We start from the raw sequence: 19,835 nt of genomic DNA, 5'->3' as shown, positions 1-19,835 counted from the left end.
AAATTACATTCGAGTTCTCGTTCGGGATATTGCCACAAAGTAATGCGGACATGAATGCGGCTAACTGCGATGTGATCAAAAACATGATTGTTTCCTATTTGGTCTGCACTCCGTGCCGCCAGGTGAAAAGCGACAAAGACGTGAAGCTCATTGCCCACTTTCGTCGCTACTCTCCACGTGTTGGTCAACTGAGCTACAGTAAAAATCTCCATGTAAATCCAAGCTTGATCAAAATGGAGCTTTTTGGTAAATTTGACTTACGTCGATTCTAATTCGGATAAAAGTGTGATAAATGGTGTGATTTTAGGCATCCACACGGACAACCAACTCAGTACAACGCGGCTTTATGAGATTTGTTTCCTGTTACGTTAGCGCCATTGCCTACAGCAGCTATCGCGAGCGCATAAGCCCCCTTTTGAAATTCGTTACAAACCGCAGCGCCTGTGCCCGTATCATGGCATCACCATATGCTCGTAACGAACGACGGCATATGATGTTCACTAATTGTGATCAAATTGAAGATGGTACTGGCTTCAGGCAAATGTCTTCCACGGTTTGATTATTCAGTTGGTATTAAGCAGATTTAAATAACGACCCGCCGATGCTTTGTAACCTGAGCACCATCGGCTAAATTCACTAAAGTCCTGGCATTGGTTTGAAGTTTTCCTCGGATTTCCAACAAAGGCTTTATGAAGTACAAAATACACATCTTCGTCTCATGTTTCAGTTTCTCGATGTGTACTCGAAGTTAGACTGGTAACATTCGAATCCTATTATTCGACATACTCGTACTCGGTCGTGGAGTCGTCGATGTGATTATCCTATTAACATTTTAAATAATGGGTACTAAATCTCTAGTACACGTTATATATTCTGCATTAACATTAAAAAACAAATTGCCATGATAGTAATTACAAAGCAATTACCATAGCCTCTATAAATCATAAGCTGATGTGAAACCACCACATTTCCGATAATGCTGGTATTTCCCACGCTCCTTTCTGACTCTGATAAAATCTCTTCGGATTGTGCTGTAAGTTTAGCCTCTAGGCTTCTTGGTTTAGGCCAGTTCTGGGCTTTCCCATAATCTTACTCTCTGTTTTCTGACATACCGCCGTTCTTGCTGAGGACGCTGACCCGGTCAATTCCGCGTCTGAGGCTTTGAGAGCGATTGGTGCGGCTTTAGAAACTATCACAGGCAATGCTAAAGTGATTTTGTAAAATAACGTAGATAAAAGCACACATTTATTTTACATATAGCTGTACGTTTTGCATTTCATAGTTTTTAAACATTGAACCATACAATAAAAACGTCTCTAAAAATGCTCGTGTCTTGAATGCAAATAAGATGTGATTGGTTCGTTGTTTTATCCATGATATTTCGCGATTGGTCTCTCAGCCATACAGAAATTGCGTAAGTGTTGAACGTTGGGATAATACATAAAATGATTGGGCCGCATTTAATCAACGACCAGGAAGGCACGTTAATCGATGTCGAGTAAATTTCGTTGGATGCAGCACCCGAAGAAAATAAAGACCCTTGATCGATCTAACAATTATTGAGCAAACTGTTGAAATCGGTAATATTAATCAGAAATTCCATTCGTACACGCGATTGCTATTAATAACCTCAGCGACAAAACCAAGCACCGACCCGATTGTGATCGGTAAATTAAACTTGATCATGTAATTTCTTCCTAAAATGAGTCTGGTACACAGCGTGGAGTAAATCGGTTCAATTTTAATATTGTGCGCATTTTGGACATACAGGTTATCAACCGGGATATTTTCGCGGCAATATCGGTAATGTTTTAACCACCTGGGGACATTAAGATGGTTTGCCATTCGATTACCTGAGTTTCAGCATCATTAACATAGCAAGTTGTTTTTCTCGGTAATTAAAAAAAAGTGTTCCAAATTTTAACCAAAATCATCGCGATTTCATCAGAGGATTCCTGATCCATTTGTAACGGCGGATGATATCATGCTTTGCAACTCTCCGAGCGAGAATCAAATAACAAAGTTGTATCTTCGAGCGACATTTTCTGTATTTAATGATTTATGCAAAAATCATCGTAATTGATACAGATATTGCAGTCACCGGTTTTATGCAGAAATCAATTCCAGGTAGAATAGTGGTATTGATCACGCGTCATTAGTTACTCGTTTAATAGATTGTTTAGAATTTCCACGATTTCGTTTTCGATTGTTGTGCCTTTAATATCCGCTTGCTTAGGAGCGATTAGCAATTTTATCGATGAGATGATTTCAGCCGGATGATGATAATAGCGAATCACATATCCGCCACAGAACTGGCCACCCATGCAACACTTGTGGTACTGCCGCCATAAATCGCCATGTAACTCTTTGTCTTTTCTGACTAGAGCTGATACCGTGACTGTTTAATATAGCGTTTACTCTGATGCGTTGATTCTAAAAGAGGAATATCTTAAGGTTTAAGGCAATCTTTTTTAAGCGGCTCTTAGTACTCACAATTTTTGGAAATTTTTCTTACACTTACAACAATTTTTGGAATTTGTGTGGTTTGACTAAAATTTCATTTATCGTTTGGTCTTTACTAATGAGATAACCTTCCGGCGTTTTCTTATTTTTCTCTTCGTTCAGTTCCGGTTTACCCAAATCAGGCAGCATGCCAACTAGGATCTGGTCCTGTAGAATTGTTTTTCCTCTTCGAGCCTGGCAAGCTTTTCCATGGTATCGTCCTGTACTCTGTTAGCATCGACAATCCTCGGAATGAGCTGATTATGTTTGTCATCTGTAGCTATACCGACTTCAGCTATTTTGCAGTGATCTTATACTGCTTCAGATCATGTCCTGCCGGGCTATTTCCAAGCGCTTCGATAACGGGTCTAAACATTTCCTGGGCCACATCATGCTGAAATTCTTGTTTATCCACTTTATCTTCTAGCACTTGGTGACGTAAAGACACTAGCTGTTCCACACATTTTCTCAACACCTCGTCATGTTGACGCTTGGATTTAATTTTTTTAGATGACATCTTTTTATAATACAATGATAGATAAAGCAAATTGTTTAACTGCTCTTAGGAAAGCAAAATTCGTTAAAACCTCTCCTGGATAGTTTCATCATCAGGATGAAATGTCATAAAATCGTGTTTAAAGCTTGGGGTAGCTGCATGATTGCAGTCCTTGAAATCTTTGGAAATTATAACGTTGCAAATTTTCGCACTTTCGGGTAGATATTGCGATTATCCAGACCAGAAAAAGCACAAAAAACCTCGAAGTACCTGTTTCTGCACCGGGCTCAGACTCAACCGTAGCGAGTCATGCTAACGTTAAAAATTATGCTGTCCGTAAAACATGCGATGAAGCGCTTGCGAGAGAATTCTTAATTGAACGTGATAGTGCTAACAATGGGGCTTTATTTGTGCCTATCGGGACAAAATTGCTCGTGATGTATTACCCACCACACTAGCTTCGGAAGTTACCAAAAAGCAAAATGTCGACAAACGTCGTGTTTAAAACAATAGCGGCCACTTCCCGAATTTGACGGAAAATACAAATAATCAATCTGGGCGCACAGTCACCGCCTCATCCGAATACTCCTCTTCTTTAAATCTTTCATGATATTTGCTTATTATTTAACTTGGTCAACCAACCTGAACGAGTGGAAAACAGCCAGCATCACCTCCAATATTTTGGATGCTAGTTCGAGTTCCAGTGTCAGTCTATTTTGAAATTTTAGCTGATAGAACGAAACATCGGCACGAACGCACTTTCACGTGGAGATCAGAGGGTATAAAGCAGGATAACAGGTGGATGAGTTGTATAACGGCACTACTGGATCGGATCGAATTTACACGAATGTACCATGACGATTTCGGAGACAAAATAATTTGCGTTTACGTTTGTAGGTTGACAGTTACCTATCGCCAGGACTTTTCAAATGCTAGATACGATTAGCACGTGTTAAAAAAAACGTTTGGATTATGCGGTACTATTAATCACCTGAGAACTTTGGATAAAACGGGGGTGGATAAGGTTTACGCAGGATTTCAAAATGATGCTCAGGCAATATCGCTGCCGTTTGTGCGGAAAATGTGGTATCAGCAATTGCGAGAGGCCATCGGCAAATATTTTGCCGTCTTTTAATTTCGTAACGATAGAGAATTTATTGGATTGGTTTTGCATATCGAGGTAATCGTGGACCATCATCCACGAACTTCATCATGATGTGGTTGACAGTATTGTTAAAACAGGGTATTTTAAACCAGACAAATTTGGACAAAAACAACAGGATGACGCGCATAAAAAGCATAAAAAGGATAAAAAGACGTCGCTAAAAGCATTTCGTAGGAATAAATTACGCGAATACATCGATGAAAGAAAAATAATTTTCATCAGGTCGGATTAGAGAACCATAATGTGGACAAGATCGTGGGTGTCATGGCGTTAGATGATAAAACATCGGTTTCTGGTGAGGGTGACGATGCAGCAGCGCAAGCACTCAAACCAACTTAGCGTGAAGAACAACAACAAAAAATTGATCACGCTTACTAAATTTTAGTGTTACAATCGTTAGCCAAACTTGCGAATCGAGACAAAGTTTCTGCTGATGTGGGTTATTTGGAGTCGTTGCATGCGCGTGTAAGGACTGTCGGATATGCACAGTTGCTCTCGGAGGTGACTAAAATCAGGGAAAACAATTTCGAAGATGTTCCACCTGCTACATCAGAACTATGAAAAATAATTGAAAACCGAAATTTAAATGTCAGCAAATATATTACCTAGCTTAATCAAACTTCGATGCTTCATACATTATCTTAGAAACATCTACTGGGTTAATATTTTTATAAAATGCGGCCAGTGTTAGACTTTAATCACATCGACGAAATATTATTCACCGGATGATCGCTGAGATTTAGAGTCTTATTATGATTGCTACCACCGAAAAGATTGTTTTTAAACGCGCTTACCGATATTTCAGACGGAGTTTGATGATGTTATCAGTAGCATCGTTTGCTGTGACGAAAGGCGGTGTTGTATTTACATGAGTGATGGCTAACCCTTTCATGCTCATTTTTATCCTGGTGCGGGTTGGTACTGCAAAGGTTGCTAAAACAAACTGAGCCTAACTTAGAAGCAAAACAAAATAGTGCCAGGTTTGCCTTTGTCACTTACAGTAAAAGTTTAAATAAAATCCGATCGTATCTGAGGGGAGGTAAACATGATATGAATCATTAATTCTAAAAATTGAGGACGGTCGCTGACAACACGGTGGATTTTATGCCGATTTTTGCCACACTATTAGAAAAATCCCACAATAAAACATTTCTGTGGATAGGTTCAACTGAACGAAAATCGAGTATATTTCCTTTGTGAATGAGTTTTCAGTGTTCTAGAAGCCTGCATGATGGACAAAAGTATTCAGTCTCATCTCCTGTGTCGAGATTGATGGCGAATTCGGGATGAGCAAGACCAAAATTAGTTGCACCACCCCATCCACGAGGATCATTTTCACGTGGTCTGAAGATCACTTAATTTTCGAGGCGATTGTTGACCTTGTTGCCATTAGGATGATTTGCGACACAACCCACTGAAATGATTCCTCTGTGAGCTTCAAATACAAAACTATGACGTCGCCCTGATGCCATTGGTGATGTTAAACGCTAATAAATGTTTTGTTCGCACATGACGAACATTTTCATTATCATCCTCATCATAATTACTAAACACAGATGTACTGTCCATGGAGCCAGTATCTATAATGAGCATTTTCATTCTACTTGTTTAAACGATTGCATTTTCTTTCATTAACACGTGAAACGGCTAAATCAATGATTCTACTCTAATTATTATCACGATCTGCTTGGTATTTTTTCAGCACCATTAATTGAAACAGAATCTAAGCGGGTAAACTTTTATCAGGACATATCAGGTGCATTTGGTGGTATTTTAACATATGGTATTATTTGGTGAACAAAATCATAACGGCCTCAAAATTTTGGTTTAATAAAGACAATAAAGATTTCTTATCAGAGTATCCATAGTCTACTCGGTCATCTTATTCCCCCAAAATAAAATGATGCCTACAAATAAAGGTGTATTCTTCCACAAACCAAAATCGCGGTCATGATTTTAAAAAAATCTTATTACTGTGAAAAATCGAGTTAACCATACGATCATTTTCGGAACACAGTTTCAAGTAATAAACATTGGGAGCCGATCGGGGAGGCAATGAACCCGGATAACACTTTAGGATAATATTATTCGGGATTATGCGGTCGCGCCGCACAAAAGGACATTTACATTCGAATAATACAATTTTATTTTTGGTAACTAATTAGCCAAGGTGTGATTATCAAAAATCGTGGATATCACCTTATGCAAATATCATAACCAACAATTTTACCCTGATACATTTTTTCAGTATATTTACTGAGTACATGCTTAAACAAAGATCTCCACAAGTAAGGTAATGTCATAGAAAATGTTTTAGAAGATACAATTTAACCACGATCGAATCGATATCCCCAAAAGGACAACAGCCTATCACTGTGGCTATTTCCGATCCTTCGACCGTTGTCGTCAACAACTTATTCCAGTCGACAGAGTTTTGTTTCACGTGGTATTTTCAAATAAACTCGTTCCACTGTTGAAGCAAACCCATTATTCTTATTTTGATGATAATGATACAAATTAAAAATGCTGGAACGTTTTATCACCGACGTCATATTGCAAATTCGACGAGGCTATCTCATTAGAATTAAATATTCCTAACACCAGAGCAGAGGAAAAATTATCCGATAATTGCATCATTTAAATCAGATATCATTCAGATCTCATTCATAAACATCGTGCTTCGTGTATGAGCAGCGCTTATTTTAAAATTTATTAAAATTATCACATTCATTAGGGTAGAAGATATTTGAGACGAGATACATCACCCACGTCGTTATCAAAAACACAAAGGATATCGAGGCTGACATCATTAACGCTAACGTCTTAAACCTCGATATTGCGGTTAATTTGACTCAACAACAAAAAGCATGATACAACAAATTACCATTGCATATAACTTTTGATCGGGATCTCATCATAAAACACAGCTCGTTCTGCATCCGGAAGGACCATCAGATGAACTCAGCGTTAATCAAAGGAGAGGAACCCCGTATTTTCACATCGGTGTTTCTTTTTTAGTTAGGCTAAGTACTTTATAGACACTTCTTTCTTTTTCACAATGTCTATCAATATTTGTATTTAAAAATTGTCATACCTTAAAGGTCGGCTGTCTTTAAAAGAATGATGAATAAATACTTATCTTCGGTTTTGTTTTCAGGGTATGTTTAAGAGATCAAATGCATATTATTTGATGATTGGTTTTCGTGTACAATTTGTTAAGTATTAAGTATACAGCTCGCACAAAGTGTGAAATGCAACAAAAAACTTACAAAGACCAATGCTAACATTTAAAACAAATGTATTCCAGTCGAATTTCAATAGCTTTTGACATCGAAACTTCATATGTGTCACTGAGTCAGCCATTGTAAATTTAATTAATCAGAAAGAACCTATCACGTGACTAAATATGACCTAACTGGGTATAAGAAAAGCGAATGATTAAGTAATTTTAAAGAAAATATATTCAGAGGATGACGATATTATTTCTTGCGTTAATATGTATAACATAGATGTTATTAATTCCCTTCGTATTGTCGGCCTCATACTACTTAAATGTGCATGAATCATGTGGTTTTTGTATATTGTTTTCCCCCGATTTAGGAAATTAATCCGCATAATGCATCATATGTGAATATTGTCGATTGACAGGAACTTATCGGATCGCACCGACTGAAATCTATTTATATTTATAAAAGAATTATTGTTTTGGGTATAGCAATAAACTTTGATATCTTTATTGCATTTGAAGCAGCGCTGCCATGGGCCCATCGAATCCAGACAACCCTAAATTAGATAGTGACAACGATGATGAAGACTCCGATGACCAAGACGACGATGATGATGAGAGCGGCGCAGCAAGAACTGGTTGTCCTATCCTAGGTATCATGCATGGAATAATATGTTCTTGCATGCGTATCTACCTATCCCTCCATAATATACATCCGTCCATACACATATACATGCATACAGCAATAAATACATACCAGTTTAGAAAGACGCAAATGCATGATCAAGTAGGCGAAATAGAGAAAACAAATGAAATACATACATATATATATCGTTCATCGTTCCACACCATATTTTAACCCAGCCATATTTTGACGGAGTGTCGAGAGAACGCATATCTCAATGACGCTGCAACCGCAACATTTGTTTATACTGACTAACATTGAGTCGCAGAGACATACAAATTTGTTGACAATCCTATTATTACCAGTTGTGAAATGTAACAAGATATATACCATGCAAATCTCCATTACACTAATTCTCATTTTTCCAATCAGTAAGTCCTCGTAAGACTCCTTACTGACTATTCTAAAGGGGCAAACCGAATTCCGGCCATAATAAGCATCTAGTCTGATCTCAACATTTGTTAGCCACTTGACTCATAGCTAATACGTGCATCAGTAGTACAGTTTAGAATAGTGTGTACTGTTAGAAAGTTTTATGTTGAACTGTGGGTAATAATTTTTGAGGCGATTCTTCGTAATTATAATTTTATCAAAAGTACACTACTACGATATATTTCATAATTAAATCAGCATCCGCTACATTTTCGCTTATTTAAATAAGCGTAAACAGATTTTCTCTCTGATGATTAGGCAGTTTCACTTTTAAGGTTAATGATCAATAATCCTCTCGGAGATCTTGATATTTAAGTAATTCTGACTAATTTCTTTTCTGAAAATTTGTTTGATAACGGAAAGTTATATAACAAATGAAAATAAAACTTTCAAGTGCAGCTGTATATGTATATATTTTGTCCCTGATTATTTGCACTACTAAAGAAATGAGTTATGAAGGATGTCCAACATTGTTGAAGTTCCCGAAAAAGTACATTCAGCAATTAAGATTCTGTATATTAACAATAGCAATTAACTTTGGAAACTAGTCCTATGCAAAATCTAATATTTGTTTTTATCATACTATAAAACCACCATTTTCTCCCGTTCGATTCTTTTAGCATTAGTCACAAATCTTCCCCAAACCCAAAATTATGATAAATATAGGAAACCGTTAGAAATGCCAAGATAAATTTCTGTATGTGTTTCTTCCTATAAACTTGATTTTTCTATTCAGAGCCAGATTGGGGTTGAGGGTCCAGGATTTCCGAGCCCCGCTCCCGGTTTAAATAAGTACACACATAAACGTACAGTTATTTTCACTTGAAATTGGACCACCTCGTGTTTATTGGGTATTATGCACATTTTGAGTAAATTAACACATAGGCTTTTGCAATGGTGCCTTTTCGATGGAAATCAGGGCCCTTTTGAAATGTTGGACAACCCTCTCCGACGCTTGATCTGACCCGGTCCATCTATTGCTGATATATATATATATATATATATATATATATATATATATATATATATATATATATATATATATATATATATATATATATATATATATATATCATGAGAGTTAGCACTAAGAAAAGAGCATATTTCTAAAATGACGAAAGCTAGTGCTTAATTTGCCTCAAAGCCGTCTCAACGACATACATACATACGTACATACATACATACATACATACATACATACATACATACATACATACATACATACATACATACATACATACATAAGTTACTGCATTTGAATGGGAAAATATGAGTGACGTTTTTCAAAATAATACTGCACGAACTTTTCCCATACAAATGCAGTAATCTTCTTACTATACAATCTACTCAATTCTCAATTATGGATTGAATTTATGAGCTGTGTCAATTCGACACGAAGTACATGTGATTTGAGCAGGGAGGGACGCGTCTTGACTCAGCTACATGTGTGTTTCTGTTCTGTCATTGAATGTTTGGAATCATAATGTGAGAAAAATGAACTCTTTCAATTGAAATTTTTCAGTCCAGAAAGACTTCAGAATATCACGTTTATTTCGAGTGCAATAAGGAGAATGATATTGTAGTTGGAAAGTAGTACAAATTACAGGACAATTTCGCAGTGTGCAATCAAGTTTTAGAAACCATAGCATGGGTCATGTATATCAGATTTGCAAAATGAACTAAGAAAGTACATTTTTAGGAAATTGAAAATGCAAAAATCAGCTAAACAAGACATGCTTATACCTTGTCAGCTACATGCTCTTTGTAGTGGACCCCAGCTATGTTATGACCTGTATGGCGTCTATCACAAACGTTAGCGCAAGCTGGTGTGTGATAGTCCATTCAACTAGCGGACATAAGAACTTTTCGTCGTCTTGGCTTATTCGCTCTGAGGACCGTACTTTTCAACCGAAACATTATGCTGCATTTTTTGTTGTTGAATTTTGTACTGTGACTTATAAAATGGTACGTCTTTGATAAATATACCATAGACATTGGCCTCGGTATGCTGTTATATGTTATTTTATATGCCCCAGAGAGCACTGGTCATAGTCTGAACCATACCCTGCGGAAACGTTACGAACATGTCTTCTAAATAACTGTTTAAATTATCAGAATGGTACTTTCAATACTGCTTCTCTCACTTCTGTTGTGGACGTTGCAAATACCACTCAGTCGTTAGCTTCTTTGAAAGTTTCATTTGTGAATCAGTAAACTCTTCCACATTGTTCACTTTATCATTAGTACTTTAAAATAGACGAAACAGCTTCTTTAGTTCATCCACAAACAAATCGTAAAAACTAAAATCTAAAGTGTCTACTTCATGAATGTACATATTTTGTATGCAAAGTAGTTCCTATTAAGCTATACTAGTTTTAGACTCACGTGCCGAGCCGTGTCAATGTGTTCAAAATCGTATAATACTGCACGATTCTGACAATGTAAAGTTAAGAGAGACACAATTGAATGTGTGTATATATATATATATATATATATATATATATATATATATATATATATATATATATATATATATATATATATATATATATATATATATATATATATATATATATATATATATATATATATATATATATAATTTTAGTACTCAGCATTATTATTTTAATGCAAATAATACTATCATACAGGTTAGATAATTCTTAATTCGTACTCTACTGAGATTCGAACCCAGGTCCGCGGGTAAACGGCACTCATCGCTGTGCCTGCACACATGAGCCAATATTCCCTCACAACTAAGCACACATCAATCAGTGTTATATGCACTCGTTTGTAGCAGTCACACTCGTATGACGACCCAGTAATTAATTCTCATGTATCTAAACAATCATTCCCATATATATATAGGAGTGAGGTACAAAAACTAGGTTATCCTTTCTAAGAATAGAAGGAAATATATCACATACCGATTAATGCTAACATTTGGATGGAAAAAGATGCGTGAAAATATATACTAAGCTGTACATCGAATGGTGTGTATTCATAGACACAATATTTCACGTTCCTTATAAAATATATGACTGGAGTTATTATCAGGGCAATTATGATTTAACAATTTTTGTTAGACCTTTCGATTCACAATCGTTTGCAAACACGAAATCTGGAAACATTGATACAACTCAGAAAAAAAGTAAACGTACCAGTTTTGTTTTCTTCTGTGTAAGCACATGCTTTATTTTCTTCTCATAAGAATGTTGCCGCTGGGTTATGTCCTCGGTTGGGGCATGTGGTAATAAAGGCCACCTTTTGATTAATTATTTCCATAATGGATTTCAAAATAAACTTTACTAAATTCAGTACCTAAATGTCACCGAGTTATTTGAATGCACACTTTAAACAAGACAGCATAAAATGCATATTGGTCCTTAGTAACACTCCTGCTATTGGTATGTGTCCTTTTAAGCTGTCACTGTTCAAATGGAAGTGTATGTTTTTTGTTAGAGGTTTCTTTCTATCACTTACATTTATTGTTACAAACGGCATAATATCATACCATTCTTGAAATATAAAAGAACAGGATTTTCTTTCATACTCCGTAGAACTACTTCGCTTAGTCTATGTGGCTGTATGATTACTGGTGGTACCCTTTCATATATCAACATTTTGTCTCTAAGGTTATATCATGTGTTGTTAAAACTGCAGTTCGTGTTTCGGATGACATTTGTTGGGAAGAAAACTCCAGAATACGTTGCATTCCTTAAAGTGTCTTCATTAATCAATGCTATTGTAAAAATAAATAAAATATGACAAATTTATTACATTATATTTTCAGTTAGTATAATTCTTTGTTTGACATAGTTCCTGTGTAAGGCAAATGTTGGAGATTCAATTTTCACATGGACCGACTCTTTTTCATGTACAAATTTGTTGTTTAAATGCTATGTATATGTATTTGTATTTTTTTTTAAACGTCGTGTTTTTTGATCAATAGAAATTTGCTTTTTTATCCATATGTGTTACACCACAAAACGTGTTACCTTTAAAAAAATATCGACGGTTTCTTACTTCTGGATACTGTTATATATGTCTCATTTTTACTCAGTCGTTTATTTGAATAAAACGGTGTTATCGGCTGGTTCCCAACTATTAGTCGATTTATGTTATCTTCTCCGCAAAAACAAGCTTTAACATTACTGTCTTTAAAGTTGTTTAAATTTGCTTAGGCCCTCCTGTTTGTTGTATAAAGATAAATATTGTCATTAAAATATACCTTTATATCCTATTCCTCTTATTGTTCACATTTGTGATCGAATCGCCCAAAATTACTTTGTGTATTTTTAATTTTCTCTGGGTAATGTTAGGTGAATTCCCTTTAGAAATCATACTTTATATTTCAAAATTATGCCGAGTTGGAATCTAGGAGTTCCAAAGTACCAGTTGTCAAATAATCAAATAGAATTTTTTGCAAGTTTGATCTGTTTCCTTCCCCCCTCGGCTCTAATAGTGTCGTGCCTACTGACTCGTGTTGAGTATTATGGTATCTCAATTGACTTTGGTAAAACAACCAGTTTTCTTTTATTTTGAATTCAATGCTTGTACATTCTAGTCTTCAAAGGTTCGTAAAACCACTACAATCCAAATTGTTTGTGTCTGAGTAAAAGTGAATGGTATTCGATGTTATCCACTTCCAACAAATCCTAACAGATAAAGCGAAACCAATCGGTTTAGTAACTTCACCAAATAATTTATTTCCCCTATAATACAAAGCGAAAATGTTAAAGGAGCTCGCTGTATTCTGAATTGAATCCCAAATAATCCTAAAAATGGTATCACAAATGCAACAGTATACAGTGTTCCGAATTAATTACAGTATTGGAAGTGCTGATGTGCCAACAGTCTTGCTGTATCACAATGATGTTATCCAGAATGTCCTTGAATGAATTCATAAAAATCCCCAAATGGTGATTTAGTTCAAGATGCCAATGAGCACTTTGTAATTCCCAAGAATAATTTTTATTACTTGATTCATCTTTGATTATATCTGAACGCAACGTAACTTTAAGAATGAAAAGAACATTTTGTTTCTGCAGAACCTTATATAAAAACAAACGACATAACAATATGACCATAATGTAGATCATTCCCATCTAATTCGTAAAGAAGGTCCCTTTTTAGAACATTCTAGTGGTAGACGTTGAGCTCAGATGTCAGTAAACAACGTATTTAGTACTTACAAGCAAGACAAAGAGCTAGTCTATGGTAAAAATGACATGTCAACATATTTGCATTATATAAAAGTATAATCACAATCATGAACAAGGTTATATGTGTAATAAGTTGTTCACTATAGACCATTTAAATCTACAATACAGATATACATAAGATTTTCTCATCCCAATAATATTTTGAGAATATAGCTTTCACTGTATACTCTGCTGTATTTCTCAATTGCATGCAGCATATCACCAATGCCTGCCTGCCACTGATCATCGTGCCTACTGACTAACCTAAACAGGGACTCTGCTTAAAATCAGACCTTCACAGTCCGAAGTGGGGATCTGACAGGGAACAGGAAAAATTAATGTTTTGGTGATATTTGCAATTCCCAGTTCACTTAATTTTAGTAGCTTAGAAGATAAAGCCTTGCAAATTAGTGTTTGGTAGTGTCATCGTTACTAACAATATGTTCTGAATGACGTAAGTAATGTTCAAAAATTTACAAATTGTGAGTTAATTGGTGAACCACAAGGTCTACATAAGATGAACTCTTAAAATGTCCATTAGATTTACACGTACTAATGTGATCCGACTTTAATCAGATTCCCTAAATAGACATCTCAATATATAATGTATTTCTTTCTTGCATATGTAATATTTTTTAGACTGTTCAGTTAGCAATTATTTCAGTCTCAGTGTACTTTATTTCTTTGTATAACGTTTAATTTATTCACACCACTCTTTGATTAACAGCCAGAGTTTCGCCATTGTTGAATTGATGTTCTAAATGGTGTTCTTTTTCTTGTCCTGCGATATTCATCCTTTAAAGCGCATGTAGATAATACTTTACGATTGACAAATTGTCGTTAGCCATTATCGACCAACCACTATGACATCTATATACAACAGTGACCTTTGTTTTAAACAATTTGCAACGTTTCGGCATTGACAGCAAACGTGCAAATGTTTTCAGATCGATTTGAAATTATGTCATTCCTATTGACGATTCGAAACAAGCATAATGGTATACTCAGTCAGGGTGTGTAGTTTTACAACAATTTGTTTTCCATACATTAATGTCTTGCCTTCTGACAATCTTTAAGGACCCATCTAGTAAGGTTTGCTAGTTCCTGGTGTTGTTCTGTAAAAAAAGGCTTATAAAAAATTATATATTTATCAACATCAACCTGTTAATTGAATCATTCCCCATACCGTTCTCTTTTAGCAATCTTTCTATCACGAATGATGATGCTTATCCCAATCTTATACTAAATGCATTTTTGTAAGTCTCAATTTTTCTTCAACATTGCATGATATCCTTTTAGTGTTTGTAATTAACAAATCAAACATGTGTTGTTGCACATGCCAAAGTTTTTTGTGTGCTCCGCTACTGTAACGTTTATTCCAATTGCTCATCAACTGTGCTAAAGGAATGATACATTAGTGAATCTTTTTGTTCATGGGTAAAGATCAGATTAGTTTGAAATTTACACGTGGTGTAACACTGATATGTCAGTATATCTCAGAAATCTTGGGTTATAATTGTGTTATGGAGTGAGAAAACGAGAAAGCAAACGTTTTACAGAATGCACTGAATTTAGCAGGGTTGTAAAATATAGCTGCACTGATGTCGGAAGCATCACATGCCGGTTTCGGGATTCCATCTTCTTTTTAAGTTCATGATCGCTTTTTATTACATAAACGCTTATTTCTTCACAAAATTCTTTCATGGGTGGTAATTTTTATGTACTGGTCGATTTGTGTCTCCAAGTCACCAGATATATATCTAACACAGAATTTACTGTCATGTTTGAACAAGTGACCTAAGCCAGTGACCTATCGGATGTTTAAGTCAAGCGCTGTTGTGAGTAAATTCTGCTTTTTTAAGGCAGCTGTTCTAGCATAATTGCAAGTTATCATATCGCATTATAATTATTTTTTAGAACGTTTGACCTTTACACATTTTGTTAGCCATGGGTCTATTTCGCATGCGATAGTTCCATGACATAATTACAAAGGAAAGTGTTTAGCAGACCATTTCAGGTTCGACGATCATAAATATTTTCTGTATCAAGAACAGTGCGGTAGCTGCAGCTGTAAAATTTGTTCATTGATTTCGCATATGCAATATGGAACTAACCAATGCCGGGAATTATAGGTTACTGCATTTGTATGTGAAAATAAGAACGAGTTTTTCTAACGGAAATACTACACGACCTTGGGAGTGAAGTATATTCATCCGAGAAAACGAGTTCGTATTTTCCGATACAAATGCAGTACATTTTTTATTATATGCTAATTTTTTTATTCTACCAAATGCCTAAATATATTAACAAAATACACTACACGAAACAAAGTAACTGAATGTATGACGTATTCCAAACTAAATACACAAGCGCAGATTTATCATTTACACAACAACAACATTATTGCTGCGCACATAACTCCGTCCAGACAATTTTGAACTTAGCCGTGCGCTCGACTTAACTTTCGAAAGAAAAGGCGCGTCTAGTTAAAATTGAAATTTGGAGTCATATTGTGAATGAATGTGAATTACAACAACTTTTCCATTTGATCTGGAAGGAATAGATTTTGGTATTGTTTCGATTCTACGAAATTTCGTGATTATGGACTGGATTTATGTGTGACAGTTCCACATGAAATACATCAAATTGAAGAAGCGAGGAAGAAGCTTGTTGACATCTGTAAATGTGTTTCTATTTCTGTCATTGAATGTTTTAAATCATAATGTGGGAAAAATACGAAGCCTTGCAATTGCAATTATCAAAATGACGTTATGGAATTTAATGCTTATTTCATTTTGAGTGCACTCAGGAGGATGTAATTGCACTTATATTCGAAATTACAGTACAATTTCGAAATATGTAATCAAGATTGAGAACCTATGACATGGCTCATGTAATTCGGATTTGCAGAACTAACAAAGTACATTTTGAGGAAATTTAGGATGTAATACTGTAACTATATTTTTTTGGCCATTCTTATCACCAGCTAAAAAAGAAAGCATATGACTTGTCACTTGTATGCTATTTGTAAGGATCGTTTTTTGCATGTTGTATAGCTAACCTAAATTTGAAACATTGTATCAATAAAGTTAACGTGGAATGTGCCAAATCAGCTGGTATGTGACAGTCCACGAAACATCTGCTTTAGTTCATTCAGAAACAAAACTAGACAACCACAATGTAAAGCGGCTACTACGTAATTTGTTTACAAATTGAAAATACTGGCGTCTGCGTCCATTGTTTGTTTGCAATAGAAAGTAGTTACTTTATGCATGCGAATGCAATATGTGTATTTGCACGTGAGTTCAGTATCGGGTAATATTGCACGATTCTGACAATGTAAAGTTAACGGAGGAAAAAAATCAGCATATAATAATAAATGAATAAATGTTGGTAAAATCAGTGATATGGTCAAAGTTTAGTCCGATAAAGGACATATTTCCACGATCCCATAATCCAGTAGTTTTATGACTTCTTTTAGTTTCTTCGCATACATCTTATAGGTTTAAAGAGACCTGTACTATTAAAAGTAAAAACGATGACGTAGAGCAAACGATTACAATGTTTGTGCATATATTGTATTTTGGAAATTTGTTCCCTCTTATTCAATGTGACGTTAAAGTTTAACAATTTACAATGCAAACCAGAAACTGATGACAAATCCGTAAGTTCTTCGACAGTACAACTAAACGACTGAGCCATCCAAAATTATAAAGACATCTTGCGCGTATTCACCCATTTTAAATTCTCTACCTTTATGAAATATACCGGTGATATGTCTGTTATTGCTGCTATAAATGTAGAGAATTCATATTCTATAAGACATATATATAGAACTAAAGTATATCTTTGAATGCAATCTTTGTAATTGTTAGAAGACGCACATTGTTACCGATACTGCACTTGGATCTGTTGAAAAACATTCTGAACCACTGTCGAATGATCACCAAAGATAATAGATTGCAGAGCACTTTCCAGCAAGCCCCTTTTGATGGAGTCAAATGATTTTTCAAATTCAATTAAACAGAGCAGACCAGATCGACCTGTTTCGTCCGGGCAGTTCATGAAATCACATAAAATTCTAGTGTTTTACCAACACAAAAACATCAAAAACCTTTTTGATTATTATCTATAACTGAAGGAAGTACAGCCTTAAACCGATACACATTTGAAGCTGATGCTATTTTATAGTCTAGGAAACTAGTCTCAAATTACCGTTAAATCGTCTATTTTACTATCTTTTATAATGCATGTGATAGTACCCTGGGACTGAAATTCAGAGAGGGATTTCTTTTGATATGCAAACGTTATAGATCTATAATAATGTCTACAAAAATCTTTCCAGAAGAACTTTTCAATTTGAAGCTTGGATAATTGGTAGCAACACTCATGTAAGAACAATCAGGGTCATAAGATTGAAATGTTGATATAGCTGGTCATTTCACACAGGTCGTCATATTTAATAATAATAATAATAATAATAATAATAATAATGATAATAGTAATAATAATAATAATAATAATAATAATAATAATAAAGAGGACTTTTTATAGCGCCTAATCTTTAGAAGCTCTAAGCGCTTTGCAGCATTAGACAATACCTATAACAATAAAAACATATAATGATATGATTACAAAAAAACAAACACCATGAAATTAGAAAACATAAAAACATGCTGAAAATATTTAAATTTTTAAGTTTGTTCTTGCAGTCGAAATAGGTGAGTTTTAAGAGCACTCTTGAATGGGATCACCGAGTTTAAGTTCATTGGTCAATTCATTCCACGTTGCGGGGCCCTGGTATGCAAAAGAACGCTGTCCATATGACTTTGTTTTCATAGTGGGAATAATGAGTATGCAATTGTCAGAAGAGGAGCGAAGGTATCTTGCTGGTGTTTACGCATGGGTGGGGTCGGATAGGTATGTTGGGATGGAGTCCGTTAGTGAAATGTAGCACAGAGAACACATTCTGTGTTTCGTTCTGGATCGAATGGATAGCCAGTGTAGGGTACAGAGCAGCGGGGGATGTGTGCTCTGATCGCGGTACTTTAAGTATGATCCGAGCAGCTGTGTTTTGAACTTTTTGAGATTTTTGGAGTAGATATTGAGATGAACCAGACAAAACTGAGTTACAATAGTCCAGTCTTGAAAGTATTAATGAACACACAATTGTTTTAGTGGCATCAACTGAAAGATATTTGCAAATTGAGCTGATGCGTATCAGATCAAAAAATGCAGCCTTGCATATGTTTATGACATGTTGGTGCAATGTGAGAGTACTGTCCATGCAAAAGCAAACTATTTCAAATTAGCTTGCATGAAATTTGGACGAGAATGAAATAAAGTTAAAGAAGTTCAAGATAGCAGAAAGTTTGGATACAAAACTCCAAACTAATTGACAAATGCACATGACTTGCATGGATATCGACGTAGTAATAGTCCACAACTTTACAATAATTAAATTACATACTCATATCTAGACCATATTTGACGTAACCATTCAATTTGAATATTATCAATGAAGCTGTTTTAGTGTTTTACTTTCATTCTACTCTGTATTATCCTCCTGAAAAATTTAGAAATGCATAGTTAAAAACTGATAATGGGAAACAATGTTTTAATATTATTTGAGATAAGACAGAAAGTCTTTGTTTCAGAAGATAGCGAGAACGAAGTTGACAACCATAGTCTGGCATGCTCACCTTTATCAGAAAGTGAGCAGATAAATCTGAAAGAAGAACTAAGAAATTCGGAAAAGGATGGAACGATTGGGTTACAAGAACAAAAGAGGAAATCAGCGCAAATACCAAGTACGATTACAGAGTAGAGTATAAGTATGTTACTTATACATGAATGACGTTTATACAAATGTAAGACATCTAAAAGATCATGATTAAAACTCGATTAAATACATTTAAATAAAACGACAAGCATGCTTAAGTGCAACAAATCAAAGTAAGAGTCTTCGCTGTAGGAACGTTATGAGGTCGATACTATATCTTTAGGTTTAGCTTTGACAACTTCAATACATTCTTTCAAATTGCGTTGCAAAAAGAGAGCTAAATTATTAATTATTTTGAAGAATGACTTCATATACTAATCTCATTATGTTTTCAGCTATGTTA

The 19,835-nt window shown here is 35.1% G+C and overlaps 1 protein-coding gene across 1 annotated transcript in view; it reads left to right on the top strand.

The window, feature by feature from the left end:
• LOC149800906 (uncharacterized) overlaps positions 1-19,537 on the top strand; it is a 76,092-nt gene extending 56,555 nt beyond the window's left edge. Inside the window, exons 8-9 of the mRNA XM_089956752.1 lie at positions 7,912-8,042; positions 19,368-19,537. Coding sequence (XP_089812878.1) covers positions 7,912-8,042; positions 19,368-19,537 — 301 coding nt within the window. The remainder of the gene's footprint in view (positions 1-7,911; positions 8,043-19,367) is intronic.
• The last annotated feature ends 298 nt before the right edge of the window (positions 19,538-19,835 follow it).

Source organism: Sinohyriopsis cumingii, chromosome 4 (assembly GCF_028554795.1).
Source record: "Sinohyriopsis cumingii isolate HCF-2022 chromosome 4, ASM2855479v2, whole genome shotgun sequence".
NCBI lineage: Eukaryota > Metazoa > Mollusca > Bivalvia > Unionida > Unionidae > Sinohyriopsis > Sinohyriopsis cumingii.
The sequence above is the reverse complement of the archived record's forward strand: the minus strand, read 5'-3'. Positions and strand labels throughout refer to the sequence as shown.